The 17,346-nt window shown below is 50.8% G+C and overlaps 1 protein-coding gene across 1 annotated transcript in view; it reads left to right on the forward strand.

Moving 5' to 3' along the window:
* Positions 1 to 16,418, forward strand: part of selenoi (selenoprotein I) — a 103,323-nt gene extending 86,905 nt beyond the window's left edge. Inside the window, exons 8-10 of the mRNA XM_055873399.1 lie at positions 7,978 to 8,158; positions 9,633 to 9,812; positions 14,480 to 16,418. Coding sequence (XP_055729374.1) covers positions 7,978 to 8,158; positions 9,633 to 9,812; positions 14,480 to 14,587 — 469 coding nt within the window. The 3' untranslated portion in view covers positions 14,588 to 16,418. The remainder of the gene's footprint in view (positions 1 to 7,977; positions 8,159 to 9,632; positions 9,813 to 14,479) is intronic.
* The last annotated feature ends 928 nt before the right edge of the window (positions 16,419 to 17,346 follow it).

The raw sequence follows: 17,346 nt of genomic DNA on the forward strand, positions 1-17,346 counted from the left end.
TTAGTCCCCCGTTAGCTGTTAGTCCCCCGTTAGCTGTTAGTCCCCCGTTAGCTGTTAGTCCCCCGTTAGCTGTTAGTCCCCCGTTAGCTGTTAGTCCCCCGTTAGCTGTTAGTCCCCCGTTAGCTGTTAGTCACCCGTTAGCTGTTAGTCCCCCGTTAGCTGTTAGTCCCCCGTTAGCTGTTAGTCCCCCGTTAGCTGTTAGTCCCCGTTAGCTGTTAGTCCCCGTTAGCTGTTAGTCCCCCGTTAGCTGTTAGTCCCCCGTTAGCTGTTAGTCCCCCGTTAGCTGTTAGTCCCCCGTTAGCTGTTAGTCCCCCGTTAGCTGTCAGTCCCCCGTTAGCTGTCAGTCCCCCGTTAGCTGTCAGTCCCCCGTTAGCTGTCAGTCCCCCGTTAGCGGTCAGTCCCCCGTTAGCGGTCAGTCCCCCGTTAGCGGTCAGTCCCCCGTTAGCGGTCAGTCCCCCGTTAGCGGTCAGTCCCCCGTTAGCTGTCAGTCCCCCGTTAGCTGTTAGTTTAGTTTACTAGAATCACCCGTTAGCTGTTAGTTTAGATTACTAGGATCCCCTTTAGCTGTTAGTTTAGATTACTAGGATCCCCGTTAGCTGTTAGTTTAGATTACTAGGATCCCCGTTAGCTGTTAGTTTAGATTACTAGGATCCCCATTAGCTGTTAGTCCCCTGTTAGCTGTTAGCCCCCCGTTAGCTGTCAGTCCGTTAGCGGTTAGTCCCCCGTTAGCTGTTAGTCCCCCGTTAGCTGTTAGTTCCCCGTTAGCTGGTACCCCCCCGTTAGCTGTTAGTCCCCCGTTAGCTGTTAGTCCCCCGTTAGCTGTTAGTCCCCCGTTAGCTGTTAGTCCCCCGTTAGCTGTCAGTCCCCCGTTAGCTGTCAGTCCCCCGTTAGCTGTCAGTCCCCCGTTAGCTGTTAGTCCCCCGTTAGCTGTTAGTCCCCCGTTAGCTGTTAGTCCCCCGTTAGCTGTCAGTCCCCCGTTAGCTGTTAGTCCCCCGTTAGCTGTCAGTCCCCCGTTAGCTGTCAGTCCCCCGTTTGCTGTCAGTCCCCCGTTAGCTGTCAGTCCCCCGTTAGCTGTTAGTCCCCCGTTAGCTGTTAGTCCCCCGTTAGCTGTTAGTCCCCCGTTAGCTGTGAGTCCCCCGTTAGCTGTGAGTCCCCCGTTAGCTGTCAGTCCCCCGTTAGCGGTCAGTCCCCCGTTAGCGGTCAGTCCCCCGTTAGCGGTCAGTCCCCCGTTAGCGGTCAGTCCCCCGTTAGCGGTCAGTCCCCCGTTAGCGGTTAGTCCCCGTTAGCTGTTAGTCCCCCGTTAGCTGTTAGTCCCCCGTTAGCTGTTAGTTTAGTTTACTAGAATCCCCCGTTAGCTGTTAGTCCCCCGTTAGCTGTTAGTTTAGTTTACTAGAATCCCCCGTTAGCTGTTAGTTTAGATTACTAGGATCCCCGTTAGCTGTTAGTTTAGATTACTAGGATCCCCGTTAGCTGTTAGTTTAGATTACTAGGATCCCCGTTAGCTGTTAGTTTAGATTACTAGGATCCCCGTTAGCTGTTAGTCCCCTGTTAGCTGTTAGCCCCCCGTTAGCTGTCAGTCCGTTAGCGGTTAGTCCCCCGTTAGCTGTTAGTCCCCCGTTAGCTGTTAGTTCCCCGTTAGCTGTTAGTCCCCCGTTAGCTGTCAGTCCCCCGTTAGCTGTCAGTCCCCCGTTAGCTGTTATTCCCACGTTAGCTGTTAGTCCCCCGTTAGCTGTCAGTCCCCCGTTAGCTGTTAGTCCCCCGTTAGCTGTCAGTCCCCCGTTAGCTGTTAGTCCCCCGTTAGCTGTTAGTCCCCCGTTTGCTGTCAGTCCCCCGTTAGCTGTCAGTCCCCCGTTAGCTCTTAGTCCCCCGTTAGCTCTTAGTCCCCCGTTAGCTCTTAGTCCCCCGTTAGCTCTTAGTCCCCCGTTAGCTCTTAGTCCCCCGTTAGCTGTCAGTCCCCCGTTAGCTGTCAGTCCCCCGTTAGCTGTTAGTCCCCCGTTAGCTGTTAGTCCCCCGTTAGCTGTTAGTCCCCCGTTAGCTGTCAGTCCCCCGTTAGCTGTCAGTCCCCCGTTAGCTGTCAGTCCCCCGTTAGCTGTCAGTCCCCCGTTAGCTGTCAGTCCCCCGTTAGCTGTCAGTCCCCCGTTAGCTGTCAGTCCCCCGTTAGCTGTTAGTCCCCCGTTAGCTGTTAGTTTAGTTTATTAGGATCCCCATTAGCTGTTAGTTTAGATTACTAGGATCCCCGTTAGCTGTTAGTTTAGATTACTAGGATCCCCGTTAGTTTAGATTACTAGGATCCCCGTTAGCTGTCAGTCCCCCGTTAGCTGTCAGTCCCCCGTTAGCTGTCAGTCCCCCGTTAGCTGTCAGTCCCCCGTTAGCTGTTAGTCCCCCGTTAGCTGTTAGTCCCCCGTTAGCTGTCAGTCCCCCGTTAGCTGTTAGTCCCCCGTTAGCTGTCAGTCCCCCGTTAGCTGTCAGTCCCCCGTTTGCTGTCAGTCCCCCGTTAGCTGTTAGTCCCCCGTTAGCTGTTAGTCCCCCGTTAGCTGTTAGTCCCCCGTTAGCTGTTAGTCCCCCGTTAGCTGTTAGTCCCCCGTTAGCTGTCAGTCCCCCGTTAGCTGTTAGTCCCCCGTTAGCTGTTAGTCCCCCGTTAGCTGTTGGTCCCCCGTTAGCTGTTGGTCCCCCGTTAGCTGTTGGTCCCCCGTTAGCTGTTAGTTTAGTTTACTAGAATCCCCCGTTAGCTGTTAGTCCCCCGTTAGCTGTTAGTTTAGTTTACTAGAATCCCCCGTTAGCTGTTAGTTTAGATTACTAGGATCCCCGTTAGCTGTTAGTTTAGATTACTAGGATCCCCGTTAGCTGTTAGTTTAGATTACTAGGATCCCCGTTAGCTGTTAGTTTAGATTACTAGGATCCCCGTTAGCTGTTAGTCCCCTGTTAGCTGTTAGCCCCCCGTTAGCTGTCAGTCCGTTAGCGGTTAGCCCCCCGTTAGCTGGTAGTCCCCCGTTAGCTGTTAGTTCCCCGTTAGCTGTTAGTCCCCCGTTAGCTGTTAGTCCCCCGTTAGCTGTTAGTCCCCCGTTATCTGTTAGTCCCCCGTTAGCTGTCAGTCCCCCGTTAGCTGTCAGTCCCCCGTTAGCTGTCAGTCCCCCGTTAGCTGTCAGTCCCCCGTTAGCTGTCAGTCCCCCGTTAGCTGTTAGTCCCCCGTTAGCTGTTAGTCCCCCGTTAGCTGTCAGTCCCCCGTTAGCTGTTAGTCCCCCGTTAGCTGTTAGTCCCCCGTTTGCTGTCAGTCCCCCGTTAGCTGTCAGTCCCCCGTTAGCTCTTAGTCCCCCGTTAGCTCTTAGTCCCCCGTTAGCTCTTAGTCCCCCGTTAGCTCTTAGTCCCCCGTTAGCTGTTAGTCCCCCGTTAGCTGTCAGTCCCCCGTTAGCTGTTAGTCCCCCGTTAGCTGTTAGTCCCCCGTTAGCTGTCAGTCCCCCGTTAGCTGTCAGTCCCCCGTTAGCTGTCAGTCCCCCGTTAGCTGTCAGTCCCCCGTTAGCTGTCAGTCCCCCGTTAGCTGTCAGTCCCCCGTTAGCTGTCAGTCCCCCGTTAGCTGTCAGTCCCCCGTTAGCTGTTAGTCCCCCGTTAGCTGTTAGTCCCCCGTTAGCTGTTAGTCCCCCGTTAGCTGTTAGTCCCCCGTTAGCTGTTAGTTTAGTTTACTAGGATCCCCATTAGCTGTTAGTTTAGATTACTAGGATCCCCGTTAGCTGTTAGTTTAGATTACTAGGATCCCCGTTAGTTTAGATTACTAGGATCCCCGTTAGCTGTCAGTCCCCCGTTAGCTGTCAGTCCCCCGTTAGCTGTCAGTCCCCCGTTAGCTGTTAGTCCCCTGTTAGCTGTTAGTCCCCCGTTAGCTGTCAGTCCGTTAGCGGTTAGTCCCCCATTAGCTGTTAGTCCCCCGTTAGCTGTTAGTTCCCCGTTAGCTGTTAGTTCCCCGTTAGCTGTTAGTCCCCCGTTAGCTGTTAGTCCCCCGTTAGCTGTTAGTCCCCCGTTAGCTGTTAGTCCCCCGTTAGCTGTCAGTCCCCCGTTAGCTGTCAGTCCCCCGTTAGCTGTCAGTCCCCCGTTAGCTGTCAGTCCCCCGTTAGCTGTCAGTCCCCCGTTAGCTGTCAGTCCCCCGTTAGCTGTCAGTCCCCCGTTAGCTGTTAGTCCCCCGTTAGCTGTTAGTCCCCCGTTTGCTGTTAGTCCCCCGTTAGCTCTTAGTCCCCCGTTAGCTCTTAGTCCCCCGTTAGCTGTCAGTCCCCCGTTAGCTGTCAGTCCCCCGTTAGCTGTCAGTCCCCCGTTAGCTGTCAGTCCCCCGTTAGCTGTTAGTCCCCCGTTAGCTGTCAGTCCCCCGTTAGCTGTTAGTTCCCCGTTAGCTGTTAGTCCCCCGTTAGCTGTTAGTCCCCCGTTAGCTGTTAGTCCCCCGTTAGCTGTCAGTCCCCCGTTAGCTGTCAGTCCCCCGTTAGCTGTCAGTCCCCCGTTAGCTGTCAGTCCCCCGTTAGCTGTCAGTCCCCCGTTAGCTGTCAGTCCCCCGTTAGCTGTTAGTCCCCCGTTAGCTGTCAGTCCCCCGTTAGCTGTTAGTCCCCCGTTAGCTGTTAGTCCCCCGTTAGCTGTTAGTCCCCTGTTTGCTGTCAGTCCCCCGTTAGCTCTTAGTCCCCCGTTAGCTGTTAGTCCCCCGTTAGCTGTTAGTCCCCCGTTAGCTGTCAGTCCCCCGTTAGCTGTCAGTCCCCCGTTAGCTGTTAGTCCCCCGTTAGCTGTTAGTCCCCCGTTAGCTGTCAGTCCCCCGTTAGCTGTTAGTCCCCCGTTAGCTGGTAGTCCCCCGTTAGCTGTTAGTTTAGTTTACTAGGATCCCCATTAGCTGTTAGTTTAGATTACTAGGATCCCCGTTAGCTGTTAGTTTAGATTACTAGGATCCCCGTTAGCTGTTAGTTTAGATTACTAGGATCCCCGTTAGCTGTTAGTCCCCCGTTAGCTGTTAGTCCCCCGTTAGCTGTTAGTCCCCCGTTAGCTGTTAGTCCCCCTTTAGCTGTTAGTCCCCCGTTAGCTGTTAGTCCCCCGTTAGCTGTTAGTCCCCCGTTAGCGGTTAGTCCCCCGTTAGCTGTTAGTCCCCCGTTAGCTGTTAGTCCCCCGTTAGCTGTTAGTCCCCGTTAGCTGTTAGTCCCCCGTTAGCTGTTAGTCCCCCGTTAGCTGTTAGTTTAGTTTACTAGAATCCCCCGTTAGCTGTTAGTTTAGATTACTAGGATCCCCGTTAGCTGTTAGTTTAGATTACTAGGATCCCCGTTAGCTGTTATTTTAGATTACTAGGATCCCCGTTAGCTGTTAGTCCCCCGTTAGCTGTTAGTCCCCCGTTAGCTGTTAGTCCCCCGTTAGCTGTTAGTTCCCCGTTAGCTGTTACCCCCCCGTTAGCTGTTAGTCCCCCGTTAGCTGTTAGTCCCCCGTTAGCTGTTAGTCCCCCGTTAGCTGTCAGTCCCCCGTTAGCTGTCAGTCCCCCGTTAGCTGTCAGTCCCCCGTTAGCTGTCAGTCCCCCGTTAGCTGTCAGTCCCCCGTTAGCTGTCAGTCCCCCGTTAGCTGTCAGTCCCCCGTTAGCTGTCAGTCCCCCGTTAGCTGTTAGTCCCCCGTTAGCTGTCAGTCCCCCGTTAGCTCTTAGTCCCCCTTTAGCTGTTAGTCCCCCGTTAGCTGTCAGTCCCCCGTTAGCTGTTAGTTTAGTTTACTAGAATCCCCCGTTAGCTGTTCGTTTAGATTACTAGGATCCCCGTTAGCTGTTAGTTTAGTTTACTAGGATCCCTGTTAGCTGTTAGTTTAGATTACTAGGATCCCCGTTAGTTGTTAGTTTAGATTACTAGGATCCCCGTTAGTTGTTAGTTTAGATTACTAGGATCCCCGTTAGTTGTTAGTTTAGATTACTAGGATCCCCGTTAGCTGTTAGTTTAGATTACTAGGATCCTCGTTAGTTGTTAGTTTAGATTACTAGGATCCCCGTTAGCTGGTAGTTTAGATTACTAGGATCCCCGTTAGCTGTTAATTTAGATTACTAGGATCCCCGTTAGCTGTCAGTCCCCCGTTAGCTGTTAGTCCCCCGTTAGCTGTTAGTCCCCCGTTAGCTGTTAGTCCCCCGTTAGCTGTTAGTCCCCCGTTAGCTGTTAGTCCCCCGTTAGCTGTTAGTCCCCCGTTAGCTGTTAGTCCCCCGTTAGCTGTTAGTCCCCCGTTAGCTGTCAGTCCGTTAGCTGTCAGTCCGTTAGCTGTCAGTCCGTTAGCGGTTAGTCCCCCGTTAGCTGTTAGTCCCCCGTTAGCTGTTAGTCCCCCGTTAGCTGTTAGTCCCCCGTTAGCTGTTAGTCCCCCGTTAGCTGTTAGTCCCCCGTTAGCTGTTAGTCCCCCGTTAGCTGTTAGTCCCACGTTAGCTGTTAGTTTAGATTACTAGGATCCCCGTTAGCTGTTAGTTTAGATTACTAGGATCCCCGTTAGCTGTTAGTCCCCCGTTAGCTGTTAGTCCCCCGTTAGCTGTTAGTCCCCCGTTAGCTGTTAGTCCCCCGTTAGCTGTTAGTCCCCCGTTAGCTGTTAGTCCCACGTTAGCTGTTAGTTTAGATTACTAGGATCCCCGTTAGCTGTTAGTTTAGATTACTAGGATCCCCGTTAGCTGTTAGTCCCCCGTTAGCTGTTAGTCCCCCGTTAGCTGTTAGTCCCCCGTTAGCTGTTAGTCCCCCGTTAGCTGTTAGTCGCCCGTTAGCTGTTAGTCCCCCGTTAGCTGTTGGTCCCCCGTTAGCTGTTAGTCCCCCGTTAGCTGTTAGTTTAGATTACTAGGATCCCCGTTAGCTGGTAGTTTAGATTACTAGGATCCCCGTTAGCTGTCAGTCCCCCGTTAGCTGTTAGTCCCCCGTTAGCTGTTAGTCCCCCGTTAGCTGTCAGTCCCCCGTTAGCTGTTAGTCCCCCGTTAGCTGTCAGTCCCCCGTTAGCTGTCAGTCCCCCGTTAGCTGTTAGTCCCCCGTTAGCTGTTAGTCCCCCGTTAGCTGTTAGTCCCCCGTTAGCTGTTAGTCCCCCGTTAGCTGTTAGTCCCCCGTTAGCTGTTAGTCCCCCGTTAGCTGTTAGTCCCCCGTTAGCTGTTAGTCCCCCGTTAGCTGTTAGTCCCCCGTTAGCTGTTAGTCCCCCGTTAGCTGTTAGTCCCACGTTAGCTGTTAGTTTAGATTACTAGGATCCCCGTTAGCTGTTAGTTTAGATTACTAGGATCCCCGTTAGCTGTTAGTCCCCCGTTAGCTGTTAGTCCCCCGTTAGCTGTTAGTCCCCCGTTAGCTGTTAGTCCCCCGTTAGCTGTTAGTCCCACGTTAGCTGTTAGTTTTAGATTACTAGGATCCCCGTTAGCTGTTAGTTTAGATTACTAGGATCCCCGTTAGCTGTTAGTCCCCCGTTAGCTGTTAGACCCTGTTAGCTGTTAGTCCCCCGTTAGCTGTTAGTCCCACGTTAGCTGTTAGTTTAGATTACTAGGATCCCCGTTAGCTGTTAGTTTAGATTACTAGGATCCCCGTTAGCTGTTAGTCCCCCGTTAGCTGTTAGTCCCCCGTTAGCTGTTAGTCCCCCGTTAGCTGTTAGTCCCCCGTTAGCTGTTAGTCCCCCGTTAGCTGTTAGTCCCCCGTTAGCTGTTGGTCCCCCGTTAGCTGTTAGTCCCCCGTTCCGTTAGCTGTTAGTCCCCCGTTAGCTGTTGGTCCCCCGTTAGCTGTTAGTCCCCCGTTAGCTGTTAGTTTAGATTACTAGGATCCCCGTTAGCTGTTAGTTTAGATTACTAGGATCCCCGTTAGCTGTTAGTTTAGATTACTAGGATCCCCGTTAGCTGTTAGTCCCCCGTTAGCTGTTAGTTTAGAACTAACCATTTGCTAACAAGGGATCCTAGTAAACTAAACTACCAATTTACTTGATCGTGACAGGGCTTTAGAGGTAACCGTCTCTTTCATCTCCCCCTCTCTCTCTCATCTCCGCCTCTCTCTCTCTCAGGGCGTCTCGTAGTAACACTCTGAAACACAGCAGTATGTACGAGGCCTTCCTCCCCTTCCTCTCTCCTGTCCTCCTCTTCCTCCTCTCCTCTGTCTGGGTGATTTTCTCTCCGTCCGACATCCTCCAGCAGCAGCCCAGAGTCTTCTACCTCATGGTGGGGACAGCCTTCGCTAATGTCACAGTGAGTCACACACATGCACCAGCTCTAACTACACACACTGCATCAGGCCCTCTTCTGTCTACAGGCTTTCTCCTGTCTGCAGGCCCTCTCCTGTCTGCAGGCCCTCTCCTGTCTGCAGGCCCTCTCCTGTCTGCAGGCCCTCTCCTGTCTACAGGCCCTCTCCTGTCTACAGGCCCTCTCCTGTCTACAGGCCCTCTCCTGTCTACAGGCCCTCTCCTGTCTGCAGGCCCTCTCCTGTCTGCAGGCCCTCTCCTGTCTACAGGCCCTCTCCTGTCTACAGGCCCTCTCCTGTCTACAGGCCCTCTCCTGTCTGCAGGCCCTCTCCTGTCTACAGGCCCTCTCCTGTCTACAGGCCCTCTCCTGTCTGCAGGCCCTCTCCTGTCTACAGGCCCTCTCCTGTCTGCAGGCCCTCTCCTGTCTGCAGGCCCTCTCCTGTCTACAGGCCCTCTCCTGTCTACAGGCCCTCTCCTGTCTGCAGGCCCTCTCCTGTCTGCAGGCCCTCTCCTGTCTGCAGGCCCTCTCCTGTCTGCAGGCCCTCTCCTGTCTACAGGCCCTCTCCTGTCTGCAGGCCCTCTCCTGTCTACAGGCCCTCTCCTGTCTGCAGGCCCTCTCCTGTCTGCAGGCCCTCTCCTGTCTGCAGGCCCTCTCCTGTCTGCAGGCCCTCTCCTGTCTGCAGGCCCTCTCCTGTCTGCAGGCCCTCTCCTGTCTACAGGCCCTCTCCTGTCTGCAGGCCCTCTCCTGTCTACAGGCCCTCTCCTGTCTGCAGGCCCTCTCCTGTCTGCAGGCCCTCTCCTGTCTACAGGCCCTTGTGATAGAACCAGTAGAATACACAAAGTTCCATCTTGTGGTTGTGCATCAGCAGATGTTCTTCTGTCAGTCCCTGACAGCTACGTATAAAATAAATGATAAAGTCTAGCTGCCAGCGATGTAAAGTTGTAGTAATCCTGGTTGAATTACTTACCCGGGGGCCCCCATTGAATGTACTTGTCACTCTGTCAGATGTCTTATTCCTAACTGCTGCATTTCTCACCACCCTATGCAAAATGTAGCTGTAAAACTACTCATCTACTCTCCGTACCTCGGCAAAATGACTTCCGTTAAATGAGTTATAAAACTGCAACATTTTGGCTGCACACCATGGTAAAATGTCTAGAATTGAAGGAAATGAACTCTAAAACGTATATTTTGTTACTTGCTGCCAAGAGGGTGGCTGAAATGTTTGGCTCTCAAGGTAGGGGGCCAAAAGGCTAGGGGCCGGCTCTGACTGCACGGGTACGCAGACCCACGAGCCACAGCAGCCCCTCATGATGAGCTTAGGTTTTTGTGGCCCCCATTTTAAAGTTCCCTGCTCTCCACTAAAAACGATATGAACTACATAAGCGCTAAGTGTGTGTGTGTGTGTGTGTGTGTGTGTGTGTGTGTGTGTGTGTGTGTGTGTGTGTGTGTGTGTGTGTGTGTGTGTGTGTGTCTGCAGTGTAAGCTGATCGTGTGCCAGATGAGTAACACCCGTTGCCAACCGCTGAGCTGGCTGTTGGTTCCCATGGCGACGGTGGTGTTGTTGGCGGTTACGGGGCTGGTTGCTAACGAGACGCTGTTGATCTACGTGTGGACGGCCATCGTCATACTCACACACATACACTACGGAGTGTCAGTGGTGAGTACACACACACACACACACACACACACACACATGCTACAGTGTCAGTGGGGAGTACACACACATACACACACACACGCTACAGTGTCAGTGGTGAGTACACACACACACACACACACACACACGCTACAGTGGTGAGCAGGATGGGAAATATAACAATGTGTGGACCAGCTGTGGTGAATGTTCTCCTAATACCAGCCACGTTTTCCCAAAACAATTCTAATAATGAAGATAAATGACAGAAAACTCTGTCCCCCGCCCCGCTTTCACCACTGTCACGTTGACTAGCTCTTCCAGAGCTAAAACAAACACCAACTAAATGATGGATTTTTACATGTGTGTTTTCCCTGCTGCTCTGTTTGTCCACCCGTCTATCGTGTGTCCTAAAGTTCACCAGACATTTTCTGTATTCAGGGTTCACTCAAACATCGTGTTACGCTTTATTTTGATTATTGACAGTTACAGCGGATTTTTGGGGATTCTATGTCGATTTGCTCTCCATAAATATGTAATCTGATAAATTAGTTTCAGTCTCTGAATTGTTTAATGTAACCTTTTGCTGCCAGCTCCTGATATCATAGGAAGTACATTCTGTCTCCTGAATTAGCAGAGTTTACATGTGCTCCCAGCTGGCACACATTTGCCACAAGGCCCAAGCTTGTTTTTCTCCGGGTAAACTAGCTGAACTACTTTTCATCCTCATTGCCAAACTTCATAAATACAGCACCCTTCAAAAGTCATCTAGTTATACAACTAAGAAATAACAAAGAAATTCGCTGGAAAGAAAGTTGAAAATGATGTGTTGTGTTGGTGGCGAAGGATGTCATTGCTACTTAACGCAGATTCAGTGAGATCCACCGTCGTCATTAGCGTGACGGGGGGGGGACAGGGTAAGGGGGGGGGACAGGGTAAGGGGGGGGGGGGGGCAGGGTAAGAGGGGGGGGCAGGGTAAGGGGGGGGGACAGGGTAAGAGGGGGACACAGTCTTTTACCCTTTAACCTTTATTAGATCAGACTTTATTAATATAATCGTGAAATGACACGAGAACCAGAGAAAATAGCAGCTTTACATTGTGACGTATCACGACGTAACGTACGGCATTATGCAACACGTCATACCGCCTCTCTCCACCAGGTGTAGCGCTTCTCTCGCAGATTCAAACAAGACAGGGACAGGGTATGGGGGGGGGCAGGGTAAGGGGGGGGGGGGGGGGGCAGGGTAAGGGGGGGGGGTAAGGGGAGGGCAGGGTAAGGCTAAGGGGGGGGTACAGGCTAAGGGGGGGTACAGGCTAAGGGGGGGGGACAGGCTAAGGGGGGGGGACAGGGTAAGGGGGGACAGGGGGGGGGTACAGGGTAAGGGGGGGGACAGGGTAAGGGGGGGTACCTAGTCAACTGTACAACTGAATGCATTCATTGTTTGCGTCATCACTGCGAGCCGTCGTGACTCTCAAAAGCCGCGACAGCCGCTGTTCACTTCTGAACTTTAGCCCCGCCCTAAAAAACAGATTCAAATTTGACACAAACCTTCAAATTGGCATGTAATGACACATTATATAAACTCTTTAAACTGTTAAAGGTGGTAAGTTGGACAAGTCGGGTGAAAACAGCCGTTTCCCAACACAACACATCTCCCCCTTTCACTAATACTCAGCCTTCCCCCTCTGCCATTTTAAAGGACCAGATGAAGCTCCAGTGCCTTCTAACTTTAGCTAGCAGGGGTTTTAGCTAGCAGGGGTTTTAGCTAGCAGGGGTTTTTAGCTAGCAGGGGTTTTAGCTAGCAGGGGTTTTAGCTAGCAGGGGTTTTAGCTAGCAGGGGTTTTAGCTAGCAGGGGTTTTAGCTAGCAGGGGTTTTAGCTAGCAGGGGTTTTAGCTAGCAGGGGTTTTAGCTAGCAGGGGTTTTAGCTAGCAGGGGTTTTAGCTAGCAGGGGTTTTAGCTAGCAGGGGTTTTAGCTAGCAGGGGTTTTAGCTAGCAGGGGTTTTAGCTAGCAGGGGTTTTAGCTAGCAGGGGTTTTAGCTAGCAGGGGTTCTAGCTAGCAGGGGTTCTAGCTAGCAGGGATTCTAGCTAGCAGGGGTTTTAGCTAGCAGGGGTTTCAGCTAGCCAGCTCGTATTGTTAGGGTTGCGAAAGTTCAACTGAGATAGGAACAATACCACACCTGAACTTGGTTTAAAGAATTGTTTAATTCAAAAGTTAATAAATGGCAAATACATTTTTCGTATATACGGGTTCACTGCACCACCCCGCAGGGTGGAACAAGGAACTGATTTGTTTCTGACAAAGATAGTATTTTATACTCGTGACAGAGATAGTTCCCGCTTCCGAGCCGGCCTGTCAGAGTAGAGACTGGGCGTGGTTTAGACTCACCCAGCCTATCGTTGATGTTGGCGCCTTAAGCCAGTCCTGGCCCCTTAGCGCATGTGATGTCCCGACGCTGTTGCTGTGTAGATTATGCTCCTTCACCCCAAAGACTGAGGTCAGACAGCTTCTGCAATATTGTCTGAGCTATTCGCACCTGTATACAATGGCCACTGTTCGCTCAAGGCTAACCACAGCTTCCCAGCTTCTTATCTAAACTAACTGTTACTTCCAGCACACACACACACAGACATCCAGGCGCCCAGGCCAACAGGTTATCAATATCCAATCACGTTTGTTATAGTATTCAATCACGTATAATACAGTTGCTAATCACGTTTGTTATAGTATTGGGTTATAGTGCATAACTCAGAACCTCACATATGTTTTTCGTGTGTATAGTTTATCTGTTATTGTCTGGTCAGCAGTCTCCTGATTCACCCCCCTCCTGTGTCTCTCTAAGATTAGCACAGTCTCGGCCACATAGTACAGCGCCCACACTACTGATACATTGTTGCATACACACGCATATTTCATACAGTACAGCGCTCTCTTTAACACACACACATTTCAGGCTGATATTCATGGTTAGACAGAGCACTGGTAAGAGTAGAGACCAATGGAAAATGCAGGTTCACAAGAGTCAGCAATTCAAACTTTAATGCATAAGAAGCCCTACTAGCTTATAGTTAGTTAAGCCAGACAAAAAACCTTATAAAAAACCCACAGTATTGACACATTATTGAAAGCTCACTAGCTGCAATGTTGCTTGATTAGCTTGCTAGTAGCTGATGTCATGGCAAGCAAGGTGAGAATTTAGCTAGCCTATTTGCACCTGTACATAACCCATCTACAATTTAGCCCAAACAACTACCTCTTTACCTACTGTATTTATTTATTAATTTATTTTGCTCCTTTGCACCCCATTATTTCTGTCTCTACTTTGCACTTTCTTCCAATGCAAACCAACCATTCCAGTGTTTTTTTAGTTTTTATTTTACTTGCTGTGTTGTACTCACTTCGCCTCCATGGCCTTTTTATATTTTATTTATTTATACATATATCTGTTTGCCTTCACCTCCCTTATCTCACCTCACTTGCTCACATTGTATATAGACTTATTTTTTTTCACTGTATTATTGACTATATGTTTGTTTTTACTCCATGTGTAACTATGTGTTGTTGTATGTGTCGAACTGCTTTGCTTTATCTTGGCCAGGTCGCAATTGTAAATGAGAACGTGTTCTCAATTTGCCTACCTGGTTAAATAAATGTTAAATAAATAAAATAAAAAATAAATAAAAAATTTGTTATGCTAGCGAATGACGATGCTAACCAGTTAGCTAGCTAGTAAGCTAAAAATGTGACTAGCTGGTACTGGCAGTATGGGGTAACGATAGTTACATCGTGGTGAGATCTATTTAAACTTCCTCAACATCTTGCTAGCATGGCCAGATATATATATAAGCAAGGACTCTACCTACCTAGTTAGCAACATAGCACAGCTAGCTTCAGAGTTACATGGTTACCTAGGAAACGAAGGACACATTTTTCATTTTGCCCACAGTGGCAGACTTGATCACTATGGAACACATCAGCTCATATCAATCAATAAATGGCTCAGTGGCCAAATGCTCGGTTTGAGATTTAGCCATTGTAAGTTAAATGACACGCTCTCTCCATCCTCTCCTCCATCCTACCCCTCTCCTCTCCTCCACCCCCTCCCTCTCTCCTCTCCTCTCCCCTCCTCTCCTCTCCTCTCCTCCACACCCTCCCCTCTCCTCTCCTCTCCTCTCCTCTCCTCTCTCCTCTCCTCTCCTCTCCTCTCCTCTCCTCCTCTCTCCTCCACACCCTCCCCTCTCATCCTCTCCTCTCCTCCTCTCTCCTCCCCTCTCCTCCTCTCCTCTCCCCTCCTCTCCTCTCCTCTCCTCTCCCCTCCTCTCCTCTCCTCTCCTCTCTTCCCCTCCTCTCCCCTCCCCTCCCCTCCCTTCCCCTCCTCTCCTCTCTCCTCTCTCCTCTCCTCCTCTCTCCTCCCCTCTCCCCTCCTCTCCTCCCCTCCTCTCCTCTCCTCTCCTCCCCTCCTCTCCTCCACACCCTCTCCTCTCCTGCTCTCTCTTCCACACCCTCCCCTCTCCTCCCCTCCCCTCCCCTCCTCTCCTCTCCTCCTCTCTCCTCTCCTCCTCTCTCCTCTCCTCCTCTCTCCTCTCCTCCTCTCTCCTCTCCTCCTCTCCCCTCCTCTCCTCCCCTCCTCTCCTCCCCTCTCCTCCCCTCCTCTCCTCCTCTCCTCTCCTCTCCTCTCCTCTCTCTCCAGGTGCACCAGCTCAGCGATCACTTCAACATATTTGCCTTCTCTCTGATGAAGCCCAGCACTGACTGACAGGACCAGGAGCGAATCGGCTTGCAGGGAGCAGAGGTTTAGACCCTCCCACCTCCCTCTGCAGCCAACCGACACTTCACTCTCATTACCACGGAAACACACCACTCCCCCCACGAGGATTCTACCACCCATCTGATCTCTGACCCTCTGCCCTGGCACACACACCCCAACCCCCTTCCTGCACAGTATCAGTTTGGGGGCGGTCCTCAGAACTTTGGGGGCGGCATCCCGGGGCTCTTGGTTCCTTGGCTGCTGATAGGTTGAGCTGATGAGCCAATGAGATGTTGTTTCCTACGGAAATATTCTTCAGCCTGGAGAACAGGAGCCCAGACCACACACTTACTGCTTACACCCAAACACACACCGCTTACAGACAGACACACTTACACAAACGCCACAGTTGTTACTTTAACTGTTAAACGGTTTAAACACACACACTCTTATGAATGTTCAGTATGTTATTGCCTTGGGGAAATGTCATTTCAGTTAGTTAGTTTGACAGACAGCTCTGCTCCACCCCTGACCTCTAACCCCTGACCTCTAGTTTGACAGACAGCTCTGCTCCGCCCCTGACCTCTAGTTTGACAGACAGCTCTGCTCCGCCCCTGACCTCTAACCCCTGACCTCTAACCCCTGACCTCTAGTTTGACAGACAGCTCTGCTCCACCCCTGACCTCTAGTTTGACAGACAGCTCTGCTCCACCCCTGACCTCTAACCCCTGACCTCTAGTTTGACAGACAGCTCTGCTCCACCCCTGACCTCTAACCCCTGACCTCTAGTTTGACAGACAGCTCTGCTCCACCCCTGACCTCTAGTTTGACAGACAGCTCTGCTCCGCCCCTGACCTCTAGTTTGACAGACAGCTCTGCTCCACCCCTGACCTCTAACCCCTGAACTCTAGTTTGACAGACAGCTCTGCTCCACCCCTGACCTCTAGTTTGACAGACAGCTCTGCTCCACCCCTGACCTCTAACCCCTGACCTCTAGTTTGACAGACAGCTCTGCTCCACCCCTGACCTCTAGTTTGACAGACAGCTCTGCTCCACCCCTGACCTCTAACCCCTGACCTCTAGTTTGACAGACAGCTCTGCTCCACCCCTGACCTCTAACCCCTGACCTCATCTGAACCGTGCGGTCGGTCCGTCAGTTGGTGTGTCACGGTTCTATCAAGGGTATGAAGGCGGAGTCTCAGCTGTGCTTTTCTCTTGAGGGGAAGTGAACTGTCTGTCTTTATATGGCAACATGATTATTAAAATGGGGGTTTGTTTTTTTATTTAGAGAAAAAAACTGAACAAAGAGAATATTATTATGATCTAAAAATGCTCCGCTAATTCAGCTGAGGTGTGTGTGAAACATCCTCTCTCACACGCACTACACACATGCTTGGTGATGACGGTTGGTAGTCGGAGTTAACTGTGAGGCCAGTTCTGACCAATCAGGGCCCTTTCGGGGGCGAGACGGAGGGTGGAAACACCCAATCACGGACCTCGCTCAGTGCTGACCCCAGGATGACCCCTGAGCTGTGAACTGTAGTGACCTCTGTAGTCTGAACTCTGACCTCCAGAATCCTCCCACCGCTGAGGTGTCGTCGTGGCAACAGGCCGATTCGTGATCGAGTTCTTTTTTTTTTGAATTATTTTTAATTTGATTTCCTCTCTGTTAATCTCTCATAGCTGGGGTGTGTGTGTGTGTGTGTGTGTGTTGGTAGCAGCAGCGCTTGAATGAAGAGTGTGTCTGAAAACCGCCAGCGGAGCGACTCACTCTGAGGGAACAGGCTGCCATGACCACAACCCCATGAGATATACCTGTAACACTGTCTGTACTGTCACACCTGTATCACTGTAACACCTGGTATACACCTGTAACACTGTCTGTCTGTCTTTTCCTTCTGTTGGACCAGCGTCTGCCTGATTAGCCGTTACGTTGACCGGATACTCTAGTGGCAGTCGGGAGGAGATCAGGTGGGACCATTCTAGCCAATGAGAGGGCAGACATGGTGTAAAGAACAGCCACAACGCTTACCACAGCCACAAAGTCAACATTTGGTATATTGTTTTTCGATTTTTAGTTTAAATTTAAGGTTAGGTTTAAAATCACATTTTAAGAACAGACTTTTTTTAAATAGGCGGGTTTATCAAGTAAAATGTTATTGGTCGTTGCGTACACATTTTGCAGATATCGCGGGTGCAGCGAAATGCTTGTGTTTCTAGCTCCAACAGCTCAGTAATACTGAACAATACAAAACAATACACACTAATACAAACTATTAAAAGGAATTAATACAAATATACATATTTGAAGGAGCAATGTCCGGAATATATTCAGTACCAGTCAAGTTTGGACACACCTACTCATTCAAGGGTTTTTCTTTATTTTTACTAGTTTATCCATTGTAGAATAATAGTGAAGAATTCAAAACTATGAAATAACACATATGGAATCATGTAGTAACCAAAAAACTGTTAAACAAATCAAAATAGATTTTAGGTTATTCAAAGTAGCCACCCTTTGCCTGGACAGCTTTGCACACTCTTGGCATTCTCTCAACCAGCTTCACCTGGAATGCTTTTCCAACAGTCTTGACGGAGTTCCCACATATGCTGAGCACTTGTTGGCTGCATTTCCTTCACCCTTCACTCTTCACCATCTCAATTGGGTTGAGGTCGGGTGATTGTGGAGGCCAGGTCATCTGATGCAGCACTCCATCACTCTCCTTCTTGGTCAAATATCCCTTACACAGCCTGGAGGTGTGTTGGGTCATTGTCCTGTTGAAAAACAAATGATATTCCCGCTAAACCAG

Source organism: Salvelinus fontinalis, chromosome 20 (assembly GCF_029448725.1).
Source record: "Salvelinus fontinalis isolate EN_2023a chromosome 20, ASM2944872v1, whole genome shotgun sequence".
Lineage (NCBI taxonomy): Eukaryota > Metazoa > Chordata > Actinopteri > Salmoniformes > Salmonidae > Salvelinus > Salvelinus fontinalis.